This window comes from Oncorhynchus nerka, linkage group LG22, assembly GCF_034236695.1.
Source record: "Oncorhynchus nerka isolate Pitt River linkage group LG22, Oner_Uvic_2.0, whole genome shotgun sequence".
Classification (NCBI taxonomy): domain Eukaryota; kingdom Metazoa; phylum Chordata; class Actinopteri; order Salmoniformes; family Salmonidae; genus Oncorhynchus; species Oncorhynchus nerka.
In genome coordinates, this window is record NC_088417.1 from 40,881,441 (window position 1) to 40,903,176 (window position 21,736).

General features: G+C 42.4%; 1 protein-coding gene across 1 annotated transcript in view; it reads left to right on the top strand.

Annotated features, from left to right (window-relative positions):
- Window positions 1-1,984: 1,984 nt before the first annotated feature.
- LOC115104531 (POU domain, class 6, transcription factor 2-like) overlaps window positions 1,985-21,736 on the top strand; it is a 117,923-nt gene continuing 98,171 nt past the window's right edge. Inside the window, exon 1 of the mRNA XM_065007152.1 lies at window positions 1,985-2,252. Coding sequence (XP_064863224.1) covers window positions 2,081-2,252 — 172 coding nt within the window. The 5' untranslated portion in view covers window positions 1,985-2,080. The remainder of the gene's footprint in view (window positions 2,253-21,736) is intronic.

Consider the following 21,736-nt stretch of genomic DNA (forward strand, 5'->3'; position numbering starts at 1 on the left):
CATTAGGTATGATGAAATAAGGAGAAAATACAAAAAAAGGAAAGAGATGGAAGGATGAGAGAGAGAGGACCCTGCCCTATTCTAAAGTGTCAGTTGCTTCATGTTCAATTTTTTATATTTTTTATCATAAAAGATTCCCCATTTCCCTTTATTTCCCCCACATTCTAACCAAAGGCTTTGCCTTCATTGTTCTCTGTTTTACTATATGTCTTGCAAACAACTACATTTTAAAACGACGAGAGAAATTTGAGCACCGCCCGGGCTTTCCGCTGCTGTTCCTCTGAGCTTTCAAACAGCCGACAGACTGTGAAGAATAAATAATAAAAAACTATTGATTATTTTGATGACTGCAAGATTCAATTAGGTATTAATTTTGCCCTCCAGTGGACCTATCAAGTGACTCAAAAGAGAAGAGGTGGGAGGTGGCGGTGGGCCCAAATGGATGCAAAGAGCGAGTAAGGCCAGGCTCAGACAGAGGGGAAAATGTGTTTACCTCACCGGGCAGAGAGGTGCATTGATGCGCAGAGTCCCATATTTAAGTGCTCCACAAATGAAGCCCTGATGACAAGAGACATTGTTACCAGGGATATGAGTATTGACCAGCCGACTCGCCTTTCGATGACATCTTAAACTATTTCTATTGATTAACATTTTCATAGATTATCATGTGTCATATCAAAGTCCCTCGATTCCCCTGATGAGCGCATTAAAAAGGACCCTCTGGACAGGAACACATCGACCACCATGGCAGGAGTGAAGGTAGTGGGGTACTGGCGCATGGGCAAGGTTGCCCCCCCCCCTCTCCCTCTTTCCCTCACGCCATACATGCTGGTCACCTGTCCCCATCGCCAACCCATTTAGACTGAATGTTCTCAACCATAATTAAGGCAGAGTGAGAGGGACAGAGAGTTGTACCCCTCTCTGTTCCTGCTGTTCATTGTGGAGGGAGGGTGGTGTAACAGTCTGAGGAGACACGAGGGAGAGGAGACACAGGAGAGGCAGAGAGCGAGGAGAGAGAGTGGAGGTGACATCTGCTTGTCTTGGGAGGCAACCTTAGGCTTGATCCCGCAGTGGTTATTCAGATGCACCAAGATCAAGGAAAATGGTTTCTGGTTTGGTAGCAAGCATCGTGCACTAGCTGGTCTCTGCTCTGTGGCCGCGAGCATGGTTTAATTGGTTTCTGTCAGGTTTTTTGGGCATTCAGAAGACAATTTTTACAATATTTTATTGGACATTCACTGGAGCTTCATTTAGGTATGTATGCTTTTTGTTGGTTTATTTATGATATTTTTCATTTGGTGCACTTTTACATAGTTGCACATCGGTAACTAGCAACATTACTTCATGACATTGCATTATACATTACTTTGTTAGTAATGAACTGACAGTCATTTTAATTCCCTCCAGCTTACGGTGGTTTTTGTTTTTGTGAGACATTAGAATTACATTTTTGGGAGGACCAATGATATGCCTTGATCTATTCCTGCCCTTGATTGGAAGAGGACTTAATCGTTTGCTGGTGTTGCCTCTGAATAATGATGCCAACGTGGACTTCTTGCTCTTAATTCAAATATCATGCAGGCTTTAGTTTTGAGAAATGAACAAACTGTCTACGTAGATTTGTAACAGTAGATAGAGTGTCAGTATTTCTTTAGCTATTGAATTTGTAGGTACAGTATGCGTGTACAGGATGTGTGTCATGCTGAAGTTGTGACACGTATGTTCTGTTGGTATTAATGAGCCTTTAGAGGTGTGAGGAACCTTGAAGGCTGCAGGGTATAATGGCAAAGCCAAACAATCTGTAACCGCTCTTCACCAGACAGGTTGCAGCCACCAATATCAGCGGGAGCAGCACCAGTCTCAGATAAAAGAGAGACCGCTGGAGAGAGAGGTAGGGGGAGGGAGGGAGAGAGTGGTTAGTGAGTGATAGAGGGGAGACACAGGGGTAGAGAGAAGGGGAGTGAAGGGGAGTAGACAGAGAACAAGCCGGTGTAGAGTAGTGTGCGAGAGGCGGCGAGGCAAATCTAACCACGTTCTGTTGTATTCCCCACCTGGGCTCTCCAGCTCCCTCCTGGATCCGATGATTACAGGGCAGTTGAGCAAGCCGCTGCTCTCCCTGCGCAGCGAGATGAGCGCGGCAGAACTCCGGGCAGAGGACAAGGCGGCCACCCCAGACAGCAAGCTCAATGACGAGCCCCTGCTCCTGTCCTCCGAGGCCACGGGCAGAGAGGACACTCCCAACAAGCTCTATGGTGAGTCCACTGACAGGACAGTTCTCCTTCTCTCCTCTCCTTTCTGAGACAGTCCGTGGTATGATTGACCAGGGAAATGCTCTGTCTCTGTGTGTTTTGGAAAGGGTGTCTGAGACCGGGTGCTACTGGAGCAGGTTCTAGAAGAGTGTAATAGACCAAACTAAGTTGAAGTGCAAGGATTCAGGGGTGGATGAGGTGGATGCAATAAGGTTGGTTGCCTGATTTAGAGTATGCAGATGTTGAAGATAAGTTATTTTGGTGAGCTTTCAGGTGACATGGTGTTTTACACGTTCATTATGTTGTGACTTTTTTCACTGGAAATATCAATGAAGCCATGTCCTACAAACGGTTTGAGGTCTTGTTATGAGTCTTCTGTTAATTGATTCATTGATTTCCTTATAGGCTACATCTTGAGAAGTTTAGTTGTGGTCATTTTCAAATAGATTGCCGTGAGAGTCGCAGTTGAATACTCAAAATGTCACACTAGAATTGTTTATGTAATTACGTTTCATAGTGTGCCTTTAGGCCTACACATTTAGTAATTAGAGTTGGCATAGTTCACATTGATTAGATTGGTAGGAAAGGGACCCTTCCTTTCAGAAACATCTTGGAATATCTTGGAATGTGGCATCTTATAATTTGTAGCAGGTGTGAAAGTGAAATGTGTGAATGTTGTGACAAAATATGCTAAATAAGAGAGAATTTGAGGCTACATTGTATCAGACATGTGTGTGCGTTCTCACTTAAATATACCTATATATTGAACAGTGGTGAGGATCTTTGGTTTTGGCTTTGGTTTGTGACATTTCCTTACGCTTTATATTATCTGCAATGGTGGGTCATCACAGTTTATATTTTTTTAAGCAACTAAACACATTTTTTTGTAGGTTAATTCCAAATACCGGTATGAAGATGAATTGATATTTATAAAAATGATATATGGTAAACACATTTAAATTACTCATGACATTAGCAATTTAGAAATATAAAGGAAAAATGGCCTATTTCTCTGATAGGGAATTACATATCCTTACCACAAGTAGACCAACATAAGAGATACTAATTGAACATGTGTATTTTGTATTTTTATTTCTGTCATTAATTCCATGTCCAGGTTCAATTACAGTTGTGATCAAGTTAATCAATATGCTTTTGATGAACCTAATTTACTTATACAGACAGTCTAATTTAATCCTAGGTCATAAGGATGAATCGCTAGGTCTCATGAGATTAAAACAATTGTTTTGTATAATGAAACTGTAAAAGTCATTGCACCATGTCTAATATAGACTGCTGTAACATGTAGATTCAGGCTCAATGTAAAGGTCAAACACTGCCTCATTTCAATTTGTTTGGATTTTGGACTGATCCTTTAGGATGGAAGTGTAAGCGTTACATTTATATTCAATGCTGTCGCAAAATCATCGGAATAAATTCAGTCACTCACTAATCCTTATTTACACCAAAGTACATTTTTTTTGTACCATCAAAATAAGGTTCATAAAAAAAACAATGTAGCGATTGGAACATTGTGATATGTAATATGCATCTAAGATATGAATTTATGAATCTATTAATGCAACATTTGGTTTCAGGCATTTCAATTAGATTTTTGTGTAATGAAATGTATTAATAGAACAATTACTGTATGTCATGGATGGTCTAAAGTGTACTTTTTGTGTTATCCTGACAATGGTGCTTTGGATGTATAACTATCGCTGAGGAAACCATATGTAAATGCAGTTTCAGCGTGTGCCCTTGGTGTGAGTAGATACTGGATGGGATATGATGTGGACTATTTAAGACATTTTTACACAGAGAACAGCTATTTCAGGGTACAGTAATTTTACACTTAGTACACACCTAAACATGCTTGTAAGGTTATGAGTCAGTACTCGGCATTGAGGATGTAATACGTCTATTTCTGAAGAGGCCCATGGACATCATTGTAAAAGATTATTTCGCACTCACTAAAATTCCATGAACCCCCTTCAAATTACAGTAAAGGTATGCTTGTCCGGAGAGGCTTTTCGAAAAGTAAGTGAATTGTGTCTTCTAGATATCATTGATACAAACTACTACAGTAAATCAAGTCAAATTTGATTTGTCACGTACACATGGTTAGCAGATGTTAATGCTTGTGCTTCTAGTTCCGACAATGCAGTAATAACCAACGAGTAATCGAACCTAACAATTCCACAACTACTACCTTATACACACAAGTGTAAAGGGATAAAGAATATGTACATAAATATATATGAATGAATGATGGTACAGAACGGCATAGTCAAGATGCAGTAGATGGTATCGAGTACAGTATATACATATGAGATGAGTAATGCAGGGTATATAAACATAAAGTGGCATAGTTTAAAGTGGCTAGTGATACATGTATTACATAAAGATGGCAAGATGCAGTAGATGATATAGAGTACAGTATATACATATGAGATGAGTAATGTAGGGTATGTAAACATTACAACAGTACTACTAATACTTGATTAAATTGGTAGTAAATCTATATTTTCATATTAACATAATACATTATAAACAAAATAATGATAGTCATATAATAACATTTAAAACATATTTGTTCTGTAACTTAAACATCCCATGAAAAAGCAGTACCAAAAGAAACAATACCAAAGCAGTACACGGTGACTCTGACGTGAAGAGTGCAGGATTGTGAGTGACTGCAGTCACCATATATATGTAGGGCTCTATAAAATCTTTTTCATTTTTTTTCCTGATTCCGTTTTTTCCCAAATTCTGTTTCCTCAGTTTAGTTTTGCCAGGTTTCTGCTTTCCACTGTTTTTTCTCTCTAAAAAAACACAGATGTTCTAAATCCAGAACAATGCTTAAACCACATCAGGATCCAACTTTTGAGGTCTTGACATTCTTTTGGGGGGTGTAGTTACCCTTTAATTCCAGTGTGCACCTAGCAAGAGGCTAGCAACAGGATGTTGCTTAGCAGTGTTTTTGTAGCGCACACGTGATAGTAGAGTTTACATAACAAATATCCACTGGATTGATGCAAATAATCATTCTAGAATTCTGCCAGGTAAGCAAAGGCTACTTTGTAGATATCATTTTTGGGAAAGCCTTTCCATCTACCAGAAGACTTTTCGTTAGCATCATCGCTACACAAAGTGGTAGATGCGCGCACCGCACATACACAGATGGGGAATTCTCATTGCCTCTTCAGAAAGTTGCAGGTAATACGAATCACTGATGCATTCTGTTCATGTCTTATAATAAACTTGGGCTAATTAATACATTTTCAATACTTTTAGTAGATTCCCTATTAAGTTCAATAAATTGTTTTATATTGTTGAATTCTGTTGTAATGCTCAGATTCCGCGATTCCTTCCACGTTCTCCACATCGCAGATTTTATAGGGCCCAACATATGGTATAGTTGTATTCACACCCATTGACTTTTTCCACGTTTTGTTGTTACAGGCTGAATTTAAAATGGATTAAATTGAGATTTGTGTCACTACCCTACACACAATACCCCATAATGTCAAGACGCAATTATGTTTTCAGAAATTTTGAGTAATTCATAAAAATATTCAATCTGAAATGTCTTGGGTCAATAAGTATTCAACCCCTTTGGCATGGCTAGCCTGAAAATATACGGATCAAAAATATAAACGCAACATGCAACAATTTCAAAGATGTATAATTCATATAAGGAAAACAGTCCATTTAAATCAATTCATTGGGTCTTTAATCTATGGATTTCACATGAGTGTGGATCAGAAAACCAGTCAGTATCTTGTGTGACCACTATTTTCCTCATGCAGCCCGACACATCTCATTCACATAGATATGATCAGGCTGTTGATTGTGGCCTGTGGAATGTTTTCCCACTTCTCTTCAATGGTTGTGCAAAGTTGCTGGATATTGGTGGGAACTGGAACACGTTGTCGTACACATCGATTCAGAGCATCCCAAACATGCTCAATTGGTGACATGTCTGGTGAGTATGTAGACCATGGAAGAACTAGGACATTTTCAGCTTCCAGGAATTGTATACAGAGCAACATGGGCTATGCATTATCATGCTGATACATGATGCGATGGCGGCGGATGAATGGCGCGGCAATGGGCCTCAGGATCTCATCACGTATCTCTGTGCATTCAAATTGCCATCGATAACATGCAATTGTGTTCCCCACCATCACCATGGAGCACTCTGTTCACAAATTTGACATCAGCAAACCGCTCACCCACACAACACCATACACGTGGTCTGTGGTTGTGAGGCCAGTTGGACATACTGCCAAATTCTCTACAACCATGTTTGAGGTGGCTTATGGTAGAGAAATTAACATTAAATTATCTGGCAACAGATCTGGTGGACATTCCTGCAGTCAGCATGCCAATTTCACACTCCCTCAAACTTGAAACATCTGTGGCATTGTGTTGTGTGACAAAACTGCACATTTTAGAGAGACCTTTTATTATCCCCAGCACAAGGTGCACCTGTGTAAGGATCATGCTGTTTAATCAGCTTCTTGATATGCCACACCTGTCAGGTGGATGGATTATCTTGGCAAAGGAGAAATCCTCAATAACAGGGATGTAACAAATTTGTGCACAAAATTGGAAAGAAATCAGCTTTTTGTGCATATGAAACATTTCTGGGATCTTTTATTTCAGCTCATGAAACATGGGACCAAAACTTTACATGTTGTGTTCATATTTTCTGTTCAGTGTAAGTTCAGGAATAAACATTTGCATAATAAGTTGCATGGACTCACTCTGTGTGCTGTAATAGTGTTTAACATGATTTCTTAATGACGACCTCATCTCTGTAAACCACCCATACAATTATCTGTAACGTCCCTCAGTCGAGCAGTGCATTTCAAACACAAAGACCAGGGAGGTTTTCCAATGCCTCGCAAAGAAGGACACCTATTGGTAGATGGGTAAAAATTTAAAAAAGCAGACACTGAATATCCCTTTGAGCATGATGAAGTTATTAATTACACTTTGGATGGTGTATCAATACACCCTGTCACTACAAAGATACAGGTGTACTCAGTTGCCAGAGAGTAAGGAAACCGCTTAGTGATTTCACCATGAGGCCAATAGTGACTAAAACAGTTTCAATTTAATGGCTGTGATAGGAGAAAACTGAGGATGGACCAACAGCGTCGTAATTACTCTACAACACTAACCTAAATGACAGAGTGAAAGAAAGGGAGCCTGGACAGAAAAAAATATTCCAAAACATGTATCCTTTTTACAAAAAGGCACTAAAGAAAAACTGCAAAAAATGTGGCAAAGTAATTAACTTTATGTCCTGAATACAAAGCGTTATGTTTGGGAAAAATCCAACACAACACATCACTGAGTACCACTCTTAAATGTTTAAAGCATGGTGATGGCTGCATCATGTTATGGGTATGCCTTTCATCAGCAAGGACAAGGGAGGAAAACCTGGTTCTGTCTTCTTTTCAACAGACACTGGGAGACAAATTCACCGTTTAGCAGGACAATAACCTAAAAGATAAGGCCAAATATACACTGGAGTTGCTTACCAAGATGACAGTGAATGTTCCTGAGTGGCCTAGTTACAGTTTTGACTTACAGTGTGGCAAAAAAAGTATTTATTCAGCCACCAATTGTGCAAGTTCTCCCACTTAAAAAGATGAGAGAGGCCTGTAATTTTCATCATAGGTACACTTCAACTATGACAGACAAAATGAGAAACAAAATCCAGAAAATCACATTGTAGGATTTTTAATGAATTTATTTGCAAAAATAATTCGAGCAGTAAAAATACATGTATTGTCATACCCATGGTATACGGCTTTAAGCCAATCAGCATTCAGGGCTTGAACCGTTTATAATAATTGCCATTATTGTTGCTTAATTTATGTGTGCTAGGCCTACCTCATGCCAAAAACACAAATATATCATGTTGGCTTTCTATACTCACTATATAATCAGGGCTAATCTAATTTTGGATTCATTCTAATGATCAAGCACATTAAACCACTTACACGCACGCATCAATCAGTACAGATCCATTGCTGCTGGCATCCTTCAACACCATTGGTGCCCAAGAGGAGCAATGCTCTTAGTCTACCTGTTATCACACAATAAGAGTTTAAAAAAACATGGTAGTGTTACATTGGACATGGAAAGACGAGAGAAAGCATTGGTATTTGTTTTGTCATGAATAATACATCAAAAACAGCTATCCCATTATGATGAAGCATACAATAACAAGGTGCTTTAGGGTGTGTGTGAGTGTACGTGTATTTGTCTGTCTGTGTATTGTCTGTGCGTGTATTGGTCTGTGCGTGTATTTGTCTGTGAGTGTATTTGTCTGTGAGTGTATTTGTCCGTGCGTGTATTTGTCTGTGAGTGTATTTGTCTGTGAGTGTATTTGTCTGAGCGTGTATTTGTCCTTGAGTGTATTTGTCTGTGGGTGTATTTGTCCGTGCGTGTTTTTGCCTGTGATTGTATTTGCCTGCGAGTGTATTTGTCTGTCCGTGTATTTGTCTGTCCGTGTATTTGTCTGTCCGTGTATTTGACTGTGCGAGTATTTGTTTCTCTGTGTGGGTATTTGTTTCTCTGCTTCGTGTATTTGTCTGTGTGCATGTTTTGGGATCAGACAAGGGGACGATAGTGTGCAGTCTGGCAGTGGTGTGTGCGCGTGTATCGGTCTGTTTTTGTGTGTCTGTACAGTTCGCATGCGTTTTGAGACTAGACAAGGAAGTGGCGTAAGGTGAAGATAGTGTGCTGTTTGACAGCGTTGTGCTCCATTGTTACTTACTGCTGAGAAATATTTTGGGAGAGGGTTCTCCAAACAACCTCCCAAGTCCTGATCAGTGTACGGCTCCAGCTGTCAGTCAAATACATTTTTTAGGATATCCCAGGGCTAGACTCTCCAAAACAAAGACTAGTGTACCAGGTAACTAATTAATCTCAACAGTGTTACAATTCTCTGCAATAAGCATCAAGCGGCCTTTCAGTTCACTTCCAGACTCATGGTTACATGTGAAGCCCGCTGGTCCATGTTTGCCTGTACCTCTCGCTCTGTCTCTCCCCCCCAATTTCTTTTGAACAGAATGCCGATTGGCGATCTGGCAGCCCGGCCAGAGGAACAATCCCCCCTCCTCCCAAATTACTCAATTAGCCCATGGCAGCTAACATTTTTTAGATTGGTAAGTTAGTTTAGCGGCCATTAAAACATGTAGTAATCATGGTCAAATTACCAACCGGGGGGCCCCCATTGATTTTGTTCGTCACTCTCACTCAGATATCATATTAAAAACTTCAAACATTTGGCAAAATGAGTAGAATTGCATGAAGTTAGTTATACGATTACAAATTCTCCTCTACTTTCCATGGAAAAATGTGTAGAATTGCAGGAAATTAACTGTAAATCTTAAAAATGTTTTCTCCGCTGTCAAGTGGGTTCCCCATAACAACATTTCGCTTAGGGCCCCCAAAAGGATAGGGCCGGCTCTGACTGCATGTGAGGGTATGGATGTGGGTACACAGACCCGCAATAGCTCATGACGAGTTCTGATTTTCTGTGTCCCCCCCACCCCCATCAAAGTTACACCATCCCTACAATACACCTTTCTAAAACGGCAGTCTTTATTTTTACAATACCGTATTACACATAACTCTGTTGTCATTTTATATTTCATGTCAATTCACCTGCTCTCACCTTTATTGTGAATTCAGCGGTGTGTTTTGGTAGAGGTTGTCTTAAGATGTGGTTGACCCAAGCTGCCCTGGTGTTTCTTGTCAAATCAAATCAAATTTTTATTTGTCACATACACATGGTTAGCAGATGTTAATGCGAGTGTAGCGAAATGCTTGTGCTTCTAGTTCCGACAATGCAGTAATAACCAATAATTCCAAAACTACTACCTTATACACACACAAGTGTAAAGGGATAAAGAATATGTACATAAATATATATGAATGAGTGATGGTACAGAGTGGCATAGGCAAGATGCAGTAGATGGTATCGAGTACAGTATATACATATGAGATGAGTATGTAAACAAAGTGGCATAGTTTAAAGTGGCTAGTGATACATGTATTACATAAAGATGCAGTAGATGATATAGAGTACAGTATATACGTATACATATGAGATAAATAATGTAGGGTATGTAAACATTATATTTAGTAGCATTGTTTAATTAATTAATTCTAGCCATCCCAGATCCGGGATCGTGAATACAGCCTCAAGCTCATTACCATAACGCAACGTTAACTATTCATGAAAATCGCAAAAGAAATGAAATGAATATGATAGCTCTCAAGCGTAGCCTTTTGTTAACAACACTGTCATCTCAGATTTTCAAAATATGCTTTTCAACCATAGCAAAACAAGCATTTGTGTAACAGTATTGATAGCTAGCGTAGCATTTAGCGTTAGCATTCAGCGGGCAACATTTTCACAAAAACAAGAAAAGCATTCAAATAAAATAATTTACCTTTGAAGAACTTCAGATGTTTTCAATGAGGAGACTCTCAGTTAGATAGCAAATGTTCAGTTTTTCCAAAAATATGATTTGTTTAGGACAAATCGCTCCGTTTTGTTCATCACGTTTAGCTACGAAAAAAACCTGTATCCAGGAGTGTAATTATCCCACAAGCTCATTAGCATAACACAACGTTAACTATTCATGAAAATCGCAAATGAAATGAAATAAATATATTACCTCTCAAGCTTAGCCTTTTGTTAACAACACTGTCATCTCAGATTTTCAAAATATGCTTTTCAACCATAGCAAAACAAGCATTCGTGTAACAGTATTGATAGCTAGCGTAGCATTTAGCGTTAGCATTCAGCGGGCAACATTTTCACAAAAACAAGAAAAGCATTCAAATAAAATCATTTATCTTTGAAGAACTTCGGATGTTTTCAATGAGGAGACTCTCAGTTAGATAGCAAATGTTCAGTTTTTCCTGAAAGATTCTTTGTGTAGGAGAAATTGCTCCGTTTTGTTCGTCACGTTTGGCTACCAAAAAAAACGAAAATTCAGTCATCAAAACGCCAAACTTTTTTCCAAATTAACTCCATAATATCGACTGAAACATGGTAAACGTTGTTTAGAATCAATCCTCAAGGTGTTTTTCACATATCTCTTCGATGATATATCGTTCATGGAAGTCTCCTCTCTCCTCTGAATCACATGGCGGAATGCGTGCAGCTGAAGATTACGCACCAATTTCGACAAAGGACACCGGGCGGACACCTGGTAAATGTAGTCTCTTATGGCCAATCTTCCAATGAAATGCCTACAAACACGTCACAATGCTGCAGACACCTTGGGGAAACGGCAGAACATGTAGGCTCGTTCAGGGCGCATTCACAGCCATATAAGGAGACAATGGAAAACATTTCCTGTTTGAAGTTTCATCTTGGTTTCGCCTGTAGCATCAGTTCTGTGGCACTCACAGATTATATCTTTGCAGTTTTGGAAACGTCAGTGTTTTCTTTCCAAAGCTGTCAATTATATCCATAGTCGAGCATCTTTTCGTGACAAAATATCTTGTTTAAAATGGGAACGTTTTTTTATCCATAAATTAAAAGAGCGCCCCCTATATCCAAGAAGTTAAAGTGGCTAGTGATATATGTTACATCAATTCCCATCAATTCCTATTATTAAAGTGGCTGGAATTGAGTCCGTGTGTTGGCAGCAGCCACTAAATGTTAGTGATGGCTGTTTAACAGTCTGATGGCCTTGAGATAGAAAATGTTTTTCAGTCTCTCAGTCCCAGCTTTGATGCACCTGTACTGATCTCGCCTTCTGGATGATAGCGGGGTGAACAGGCAGTGGCTCGGGTGGTTGTTGTCCTTGATGATCTTTATGGCCTTCCTGTGACATCGGGTGGTGTAGGTGTCCTGGAGGTTTGCCCCCGGTGATGCGTTGTGCAGACTTCACTACCCTCTGGAGAGCCTTACGGTTGTGGGCGGAGCAGTTGCCGTACCAGGCGGTGATACAGGATGCTCTCGATTGTGCATCTGTAGAAGTTTGTGAGTGCTTTTGGTGACAAGCCGAATTTCTTCAGCCTCCTGAGGTTGAAGAGGCGCTGCTGCGCCTTCTTCACGATGCGGTCTGTGTGGGTGGACCAATTCAGTTTGTCTGTGATGTGTACGCCGAGGAACATAAAACTTACTACCCTCTCCACTACTGTTCCATCGATGTGGATAAGGGGGTGTTCCCTCTGCTGTTTCCTGAAGTCCACAATCATCTCCTTAGTTTTGTTGACGTTGAGTGTGAGGTTATTTTCCTGACACCACACTCCGAGGGCCCTCACCTCCTCCCTGTAGGCCGTCTCGTCGTTGTTGGTAATCAAGCCTACCACTGTTGTGTCGTCCGCAAACTTGATGATTGAGTTGGAGGCGTGCGTGGCCACGCAGTCGTGGGTGAACAGGGAGTACAGGAGAGGGCTCAGAACGCACCCTTGTGGGGCCCCAGTGTTGAGGATCAGCGGGGTGGAGATGTTGTTACCTACCCTCACCACCTGGGGGCGGCCCATCAGGAAGTCCAGTACCCAGTTGCACAGGGCGGGGTCGAGACCCAGGGTCTCGAGCTTGAGGACATAGGTATTCCTCTTGTCCAGATGGGTTAGGGCAGTGTGCAGTGTGGTTGAGATTGCATCGTCTGTGGACCTATTTGGGCGGTAAGCAAATTGGAGTGGGTCTAGGGTGTCAGATAGGGTGGAGGTGATATGGTCATTGACTAGTCTCTCAAAGCACTTCATGATGACGGAAGTGAGTGCTATGGGGCAGTAGTTGTTTAGCTCAGTTACTTTAGCTTTCTTGGGAACAGGAACAATGGTGGCCCTCTTGAAGCATGTGGGAACAGCAGACTGGGATAGAGATTGATTGAATATTTCCGTAAACACACCAGCCAGCTGGTCTGCACATGCTCTGAGGGCGCGGCTGGGGATGCCGTCTGGGCCTGCAGCCTTGCGAGGGTTAACACGTTTTAATGTTTTACTCACCTCGGCTGCAGTGAAGGAGAGTCTGCATGTTTTGGTTGCGGGCCGTATCAGTGGCACTGTATTGTCCTCAAAGCGGGCAAAAAAAGTTATTTAGTCTCCCTGGGAGCAAGGCATCCTGGTCCGTGACTGGGCTGGTTTTCTTTTTGTAATCCGTGATTGACTGTAGACCCTGCCACATACCTCTTGTGTCTGAGCCGTTGAATTGCGATTCTACTTTGTCTCTATACTGACACTTAGCTTGTTTGATTGCCTTGCGGAGGGAATAGTTACACTGTTTGTATTCGGTCATGTTTCCGGTCACCTTGCCCTGATTAAAAGCAGTGGTTCGCGCTTTCAGTTTCACGCGAATGCTGCCATCAATCCACGGTTTCTGGTTTTTGAATGTTTTAATCGTTGCTATGGGAACGACATCTTCAACGCACGTTCTAATGAACTCGCTCACCGAATCAGCGTATTCGTCAATGTTGTTGTTTGACGCAATGCGAAACATATCCCAGTCCACGTGATGGAAGCAGTCTTGGAGCGTGGAATCAGATTGGTCGGACCAGCGTTGAACAGACCTCAGCGTGGGAGCTTCTTGCTTTAGCTTCTGTCTGTAGGCAGGGAGCAACAAAATGGAGTCGTGGTCAGCTTTTCCGAAAGGAGGGCGGGGGAGGGCCTTATATGCTTCGCGGAAGTTAGAATAGCAATGATCCAATGTTTTACCAGCCCCGGTTGCGCAATCGATATGCTGATACAATTTAGGGAGTCTTGTTTTCAGATTAGCCTTGTTAAAATCCCCAGCTACAATGAATGCAGCCTCAGGATGTGTGGATTCCAGTTTGCAAAGAGTCAATTAAAGTTCGTTCAGAGCCATCGATGTGTCTGCTTGGGGGGGAATATATACGGCTGTGATTATAATTGAAGAGAATTCCCTTGGTAGATAATGCGGTCGACATTTCATTGTGAGGAATTCTAAATCAGGTGAACAGAAGGACTTGAGTTCCTGTATGTTGTTGTGACTACACCACGTCTCGTTAACCATAAAGCATATGCCCCCGCCCCTCTTCTTACCAGAAAGATGTTTGTTTCTGTCGGCGCGATGCGTGGAGAAACCAGCTGGCTGCACCGACTCCGATAGCGTGTCTCGAGTGAGCCATGTTTCCGTGAAGCAAAGAACGTTACAGTCCCTGATGTCCCTCTGGAATGCTACCCTTGGATTTCATCAACCTTGTTGTCAAGAGACTGGACATTGGCGAGTAGTATGCTATGGAGTGGCGCGCGATGTGCCCGTCTCCGGAGCCTGACCAGAAGACTGCTTCGTTTGCCTCTTTTACGACGTCGTTGTTTTGAGTCGCAGCCTGGGATCCATTCTGTTGTCCTGGGTGGAAGGCAGAACACAGGATCCGCTCCGGGAAAGTCATATTCTTGGTCGTACTGATGGTGAGTTGACGTTGCTCTTATATTCAGTAGTTGTTCTCGACTGTATGTAATGAAACCTAAGATGACCTGGGGTACCAATGTAAGAAATAACACGTAAAAAACTAAAAACTGCATAGTTTCCTAGGAACGCGAAGCGAGGCGGCCATCTCTGTCGGCGCCGGAAGTACAGTAGTCTCTGTGTGAGGCCAATGGAGGGATGGCATGGCTCGGCCCGTAGGCTGTGCCGGGGTGGGGGGTGGTGGGGGGGGCGGCTCTGGGCAGGCTGGCACGACTCACTTGCCCTGAGACTAGGCACAGCTTTGAGACAGTCAGGATATGTGGAGCAGTCAGGAGATGGTAAAGAGAGAAAGAGAGAGAGAGAGAGAGCTCAACTCCTCTGACAAAGCAGCACAGCTCCCCTACATGCAGGTCACAGGGCATAGTGGATGACAGGAGGATGGTTTCTTACAGGAAGGTAAAAGTCTAATGATATGCCAAGGTTGTATATGCATCTATGTACACACACACACGTTTGTTTATGCATGTGTAGCCTATGTTACAGTATTATTCTTAGCCTTAGATGTGGGTGTAGGGCAATGTTCTCTTATCAGACTCCTTGAGTCTCCGTTGCCGTAGACAACAGATGCATGCACAGTAGGCCTATTCTAGGTACGGTATGGATATGCGTCTCTTCTTAATCAGAAATACAATGAATAGTCTTCAAGTTACGGTACCCGCTGTTTAAAGTGGGTGATAATGTGTGTGAATCTCCAATGCTCCAGCGTTTCCCTCTCAAATGTATTGTTGTGTCATTTTTGTGTCCAAGTAGAGAACATTTGGGATGTTTAGAGAAATCCTGACTCTTGATATTCTCAGTTACATTTTGACCCCAACTCACTATCCACGAAAATTATAGTAATTATTTCAAGCTATGATTGCCCATGTATCTCCACACCACCCTCGGGATTGAGTATGTATGTATTAAGTTCAGCTCTTTGAACAAACCCCTTTTCTGCATAACGGTAATTGAGCTAGTCATATGAGCCAGTTCAGATACTCTAGGTTTTATTTGGTTTAAGAAGTCCCTGGTATTAGACAAAAATACACAATGTTATTTGCTGTTGACGGACTTAAGAACCTCCCACCCATTTCTCGAGGCGACTCTTCACAGTGTTGCCAGTTTCAATTAATAGAACAGCAAAGGAAAGTTTATTCTTTTTGTGTGTCATTTTCATCAGTATGTTGGTGAATGGTGACAATGTACTCAATGTACACATAATAGTGGTGTTTGTCAGAAAATGCACAATACAGGTTCACACCATCAATCTGAAAATATCCATGCGGTGGTCAACGAACACATGTCCTTGGCTGTATGGTTGAAAGTGTCTATATTCAGCTGGGATGCGAGGAGCTATAGAGAGTGAATATTCAGAATTCACCAAGTATAATTTGTTAAGTGCTAACTTTGTTGAGGCAGCAGAGGAAAATAACCAAAAGAGTATGAGAATGATATTCAGTGATTCTTTATTCAGTGACTATTCCTGTGTCAACAAAGTGAGAGAGTTAAGGTTCCGTTAGGTTATTTGTGAGGAACTGCTTTGTATAGAGTACAGTGATGCTTTTGGATTTGGTAGGATTTTTTTTACAGTTAAGTGGATACTTACTGAAGTTTGATTTCTGCAGGGAAAAGTGTTGATTGAAGTGAAGGTGTCAACTTTCTTGGGGTTCTCGAATTTGGTTGATTGTTGTGAGTAGGTTTGCGAAGGGAGTGTACGCTACTGGAAACTTTACCAGCTACCGGAATTTTGGTATCTTTCAAGGATTTTATATAATCTATCACGAGTCATCTAGTGGCCCGTTTGGGTACTTCAGATTATCACAGGTGTCTGTAATTATCTCTGGCCCTCTCTCTGGCCTTATCACATGTACAGTGGGGCAAAAAAGTATTTAGTCAGCCAACAATTGTGCAAGTTCTCCCACTTAAAAATATAAGAGAGGCCTGTAATTTTCATCATTGGTACACTTCAACTATGACAGACAAAATGAGAAAAAAAAAATCCAGAAAATCACATTGTAGGATTTTTAATGAATTTATTTGCAAATTATGGTGGAAAATAAGTATTTGGTCACCTACAAACAAGCAAGATTTCTGGCTCTCACAGACCTGTAACTTCTTCTTTAAGAGGCTCCTCTGTCCTCCACTCGTTGCCTGTATTAATGGCACCTGTTTGAACTTGTTATCAGTATAAAAGACACCTGTCCACAACCTCAAACAGTCACACTCCAAACTCCACTATAGCCAAGACCAAAGAGTTGTCAAAGGACACCAGAAACAAAAGTGTAGACCTGCACCAGGCTGGGAAGACTGAATCTGCAATAGGTAAGCAGCTTGGTTTGAAGAAACCAACTGTGGGAGCAATTATTAGGAAATGGAAGACATACAAGACCACTGATAATCTCCCACGATCTGGGGCTCCACAGAAGATCTCACCCCGTAGGGTCAAAATGATCACAAGAACGGTGAGCAAAAATCCCAGAACCACACGGGGGACCTAGTGAATGACCTGCAGAGAGCTGGGACCAAAGTAACAAAGCCTACCATCAGTAACACACTACGCCACCAGGAACTCAAATCCTGCAGTGCCAGACGTGGCCCCCTGCTTAAGCCAGTACATGTCCAGGCCCGTCTGAAGTTTGCTAGAGAGCATTTGGATGATCCAGAAGAAGATTGGGAGAATGTCATATGGTCAGATGAAACCAAAATATAACTTTTTGGTAAAACTCAACTCGTCGTGTTTGGAGAACAAAGAATGCTGAGTTGCATCCAAAGAACACCATACCTACTGTGAAGCATGGGGTGGAAACATCATGCTTTGGGGCTGTTTTTCTGCAAAGGGACCAGGACGACTGATCTGTGTAAAGGAAAGAATGAATGGGGCCATGTATCGTGAGATTTTGAGTGAAAACCTCCTTCCATCACCAAGGGCATTGAAGATGAAACGTGGCTGGGTCTTTCAGCATGACAATGATCCCAAACACACCCCCGTGCAACAAAGGAGTGACTTCGTAAAAATAAGCATTTCAAGGTCCTGGAGTGGATTTTCTGTTAATTACCAAATTACTGAAGATTCCGGTAACTTTGGTAAATGACCAGTCTCTTTGCAAACCTAGTTGTGAGGGCCCAGGCGGTTGTATAAAAGGAAACACTGGTAGACAATGTCATTGGTAATGTTTGTTTGTAAAGCGTAATGAGTCATGTTTGTCTACCACACCCAGCCATGCTCGTTTCACTGGTGAAATGGTTTCTCTCCTTTTTAAAAGCTAATTCCTCATGGCTGTGCAAATAGTCTTCCACTCCAGCTATCAAAAGCCACGAGGCACCACAAACATCCTGAAAAGTGGATGTTAGGTGGGAAAGCTCGTCCCCGGCATGAGGGCGAGATGGCTGGGCTGTGTACAGATTCTGTCTTCCGCTCTCAAGCAAATCTCCCCTTTCAAACATCAACAGACAAGATAATAAGACACTCAGAGCACAATTCGGTATTATATTCCGCAACCACAGGCTCCTCTTGTCAGTTTGCATTTACTCTCCCTAGGATGTGACGCTTCCATCATCATGCCGTCAAAAACAGCCTGGCTAGAACGACAAGGCCACTCATTTCATACACTTACTGTCTACATGAAATGGCCTGCACTTATACCGATTCTGCCAAAATGGAGGAACATTTTCAGAAAGGTCACCTACAGACTAAAAAGAGGAGAGAAAAAAATCATCTTCTATCGATTTATGCGATTGGGGGTCATTCCGAAGAAAAAGCCTAGAAAGACTCACATGTCTTTATTTGTTGTGTTTCGTAAGATCAGTTAGTCATTCATTGCGATAAGATAAGATATTTATGACTAAATGTGGGCTTTTTTTTTTTACAATCCGGTAGCTACTGTACAGTACCTCCCTAAAATCACTTAAGTGAATTGGATCACTGTGATAGTTGTCCTTAATACCAATATAAAAATATGGTTATCACTCGGAAGAACCTGTTCACTTTTATTAGGATCGGCATGTATTTCATTTCATACCAACATTCTCTACAACTATCTCCTACTTCTTCCTTATCCCCTCGTTCCCTTCAACTTCCCTTTCCCCCCCTCTGCATACACAGACACACACGGCTGGAGGCATCCCTCCACACTCACCATTTTCTTTCTGTAAATCAGCTTAGTGAGCAGGGTGAGTGAGTGGAGCTGTTTGGCTGCTTGCTAATGCAAAGAGGCCTGTAATGTTCTGATGCGCCGGGGTTAAGTAATAAAGTGGTAGAGGCAAGTGTGCAAATGGGACCGGCTCGGTAACAGTAAATAAGACCTAAGGATAAAGAAGGCCGAGAGCCGGGGAGGACTACGAGTCTTTCTCCCCAGGAGGTGGATCTCATTAATGAGGATTTCAGATGTCTGTGCCGCAAACTTGAAAAGCGGCTTAATGCGTGCCCTATAGAGCAGGTGTAATACATTCGCTAATGCGCCCAGAGCGATCGTGTGCTATCCTTGCCATCGTCACCATCACAGCTCAGATAGCATTGAGGAACAAGGAGGTGCTCTTTCTGAGATGGACAGGCAGAGGTCATCTGTTTTACAAATAGACACCCCGGTCATGTAGATTACATTCCTGGTGACACTGAGCACGTCAAAGTGACTGACATTATAATCCGTCCAATATATTGTGCATATACTGTAGAAATGAATTGTTAACCTTAATGTGGAGTAAATTACATTGAGGGCACATTTGCCAGTGGTAGAGGACATTTAATGAATATTAAAATGCACTTCATTCTGCTCTCTGCATGCTCAGTCTTTTTGAGATGAATATAACAATTTTCAAAGAAAAATGTATTTCATAGTCTCCATAAACAAGATCAACCAGCTCTTCATGTCGGACTAACAAAGAAACGTCGCAACTCCTTGGCGTTGACACGGTCGGTGTTGTAGGGATGTAATTGAAGCTGGGAAAGGGGTCACGTTTTCAGGAATGGAAATTACAACGCTGTCTTTCACTTGTGAGGCGTGAACCGGAGATGTATCCATCCTACAGTCCGCGTGTCCTTCACAACCCTTTATTATTTATAGCTCTCCCTCTTTGAGCAATGACCAGTACTAATGCATAACCTTCTGTCCTTCTGGCAGATTCGTTTCCTTTGAAACCGAAGATTGAAGGAAGAGAAAAGGGTGTGTGGAGATCCAGGCTAGCGAGAAGTTATTCGTTTTTCTCTCCCCCCTTCACATCTGAGGATGTGGAATAACATTGTGACGCTTCTTTTCTTGGGGAATGGAGTTACGGGCTTCAAAGCAATAGTCGATCCTGTACACTCCCCTCCCTCCGCAGCGTGACGGCACTATGAGGATGTTGTGTGCTGCTGGGGAAATTCTGTTAGAGAGCATGGAGGGCCGGTTCTCAGTTCTGAACCCCCCCCCAGCAGCAGTAATGTTAGTGTTGGATAGCCTTAGGGCGGGTGAGGGGGGTGATGTGTCAAGTGTGACATGTGGGTGTCTAGTAACCCCCCGCACCGTCCCCTGTCCCCGTCCCCGTCTCCACCCACAGACGCCACTGGCTGCCGCTCTTTGGACGCATTGCATTCTCCGTACATACTATGTGCTGTCTATGTTCTGCCTATAGTAATTCTAGGATTGTGAATATTTCACATAGCTATAACGGTTTCTTTCCTTGATACTTTTGGAATGAATAGCGTATAATTGTTAGTCACTTATTTGCCATTTTGAACATGAAGCCGCGCTATTCCACACGTTTCCTTTGTTTGAGACAGAGGTAAAGGAAGATAAATTAAAACCAGTGCTGTGAAGAAAACGCGTTGGACGGAGATGCAGACAGAGGGCCATGGCTGAAAAGAGACCCTCGTGCAGGACAGGGATGAAGGGGGCACCAGATCAGGCTGAATCTTATTTACCACAAATATAATTTAAGTCATTTAAAAGAGTTGCCCATCAATAGAGAGGGAGGCACCTCAGTATTCTCCTCATCTCCTAACAGGCTTAGAGCCCTCTCAGGCAGGCCCTGATTTCACCATCCACGCTGCGCTGATGGACATAAAAGGATGAGGAATAATGTAGGATTGTTATTTGTCTCTTTCAACCCTGAGGTAATCAGGTTGACATTGCTAGGGGAATGAGGAGAAGAGGCCGCAACAGATGTGCTCATGTGCAAAGTGTTCTACTCCCCTGAGAGCTTGCCTGCGCAAATGCCCTCTCCCTTTCTCTCTAACTCTCCCCCTCTTCCTCCTTTCCACCCCCCCACCCGTCTCTCTCTCTCTTCATCACACCCTCTCTTTCTCGACCTTTGAGATGAACATTCCCCCTCCTCTCCAATTCACTTCATCCTGTCCCTCTTGTGCTCTCCAGCCTCCTCAGCTCCTGGTCCCCTTCACTGCAGAGGGAGAGGCAGGTACGAGCAGGCCTAGAGCATTTCCCTGTCTCAGAGAGCCTGTTGGAGGGAAACCCATGGCCATGGGAGAGAGGATAGCTACGGGAGGATGCTACTTCCTTGTTATCAGATACATTGACATACTGACAATGACCAGTACCTATCCATTGAGCAGCAACAGTGGAGTCGACACTTCAAAAACGTAGTTTTTACCCTGTAAAAACTGGGAAGACAGAGACATTAGTCCGTCTCTGTACCTCCACCTCTCTCTCTTACTCTCTCTCTCTCTCTGCCACTCTCTCCCTGTCTCTTTCTCTCTCTCCCCCCATGTTTTCCAATGTGGTATTGTAATTACTCCAGTAGTGGCTGAGGAATTGCTGTGGTAAAAAAAACAATCCACGCTTCCCTGTACTTTGCTTTGAGAACCGACCCCTTGACTACACAAGTCCACTTATTGGTGGAATAATTAATGAATAAGATATTTTTGCCTGTAAACTCTGGAGCCCCTTGCAACTCCAGCAAATCAAACTTCAATGTAAAGAGCCCAGAGAGACTGGCACGGCCCCTGACCACCAAGCCCCTACGCCGGGTCCTTAATTAAGGAAATGACAGCTCTCCAGGCTCCAGCGGGCTATAATGTAGCTAATGGTATTAC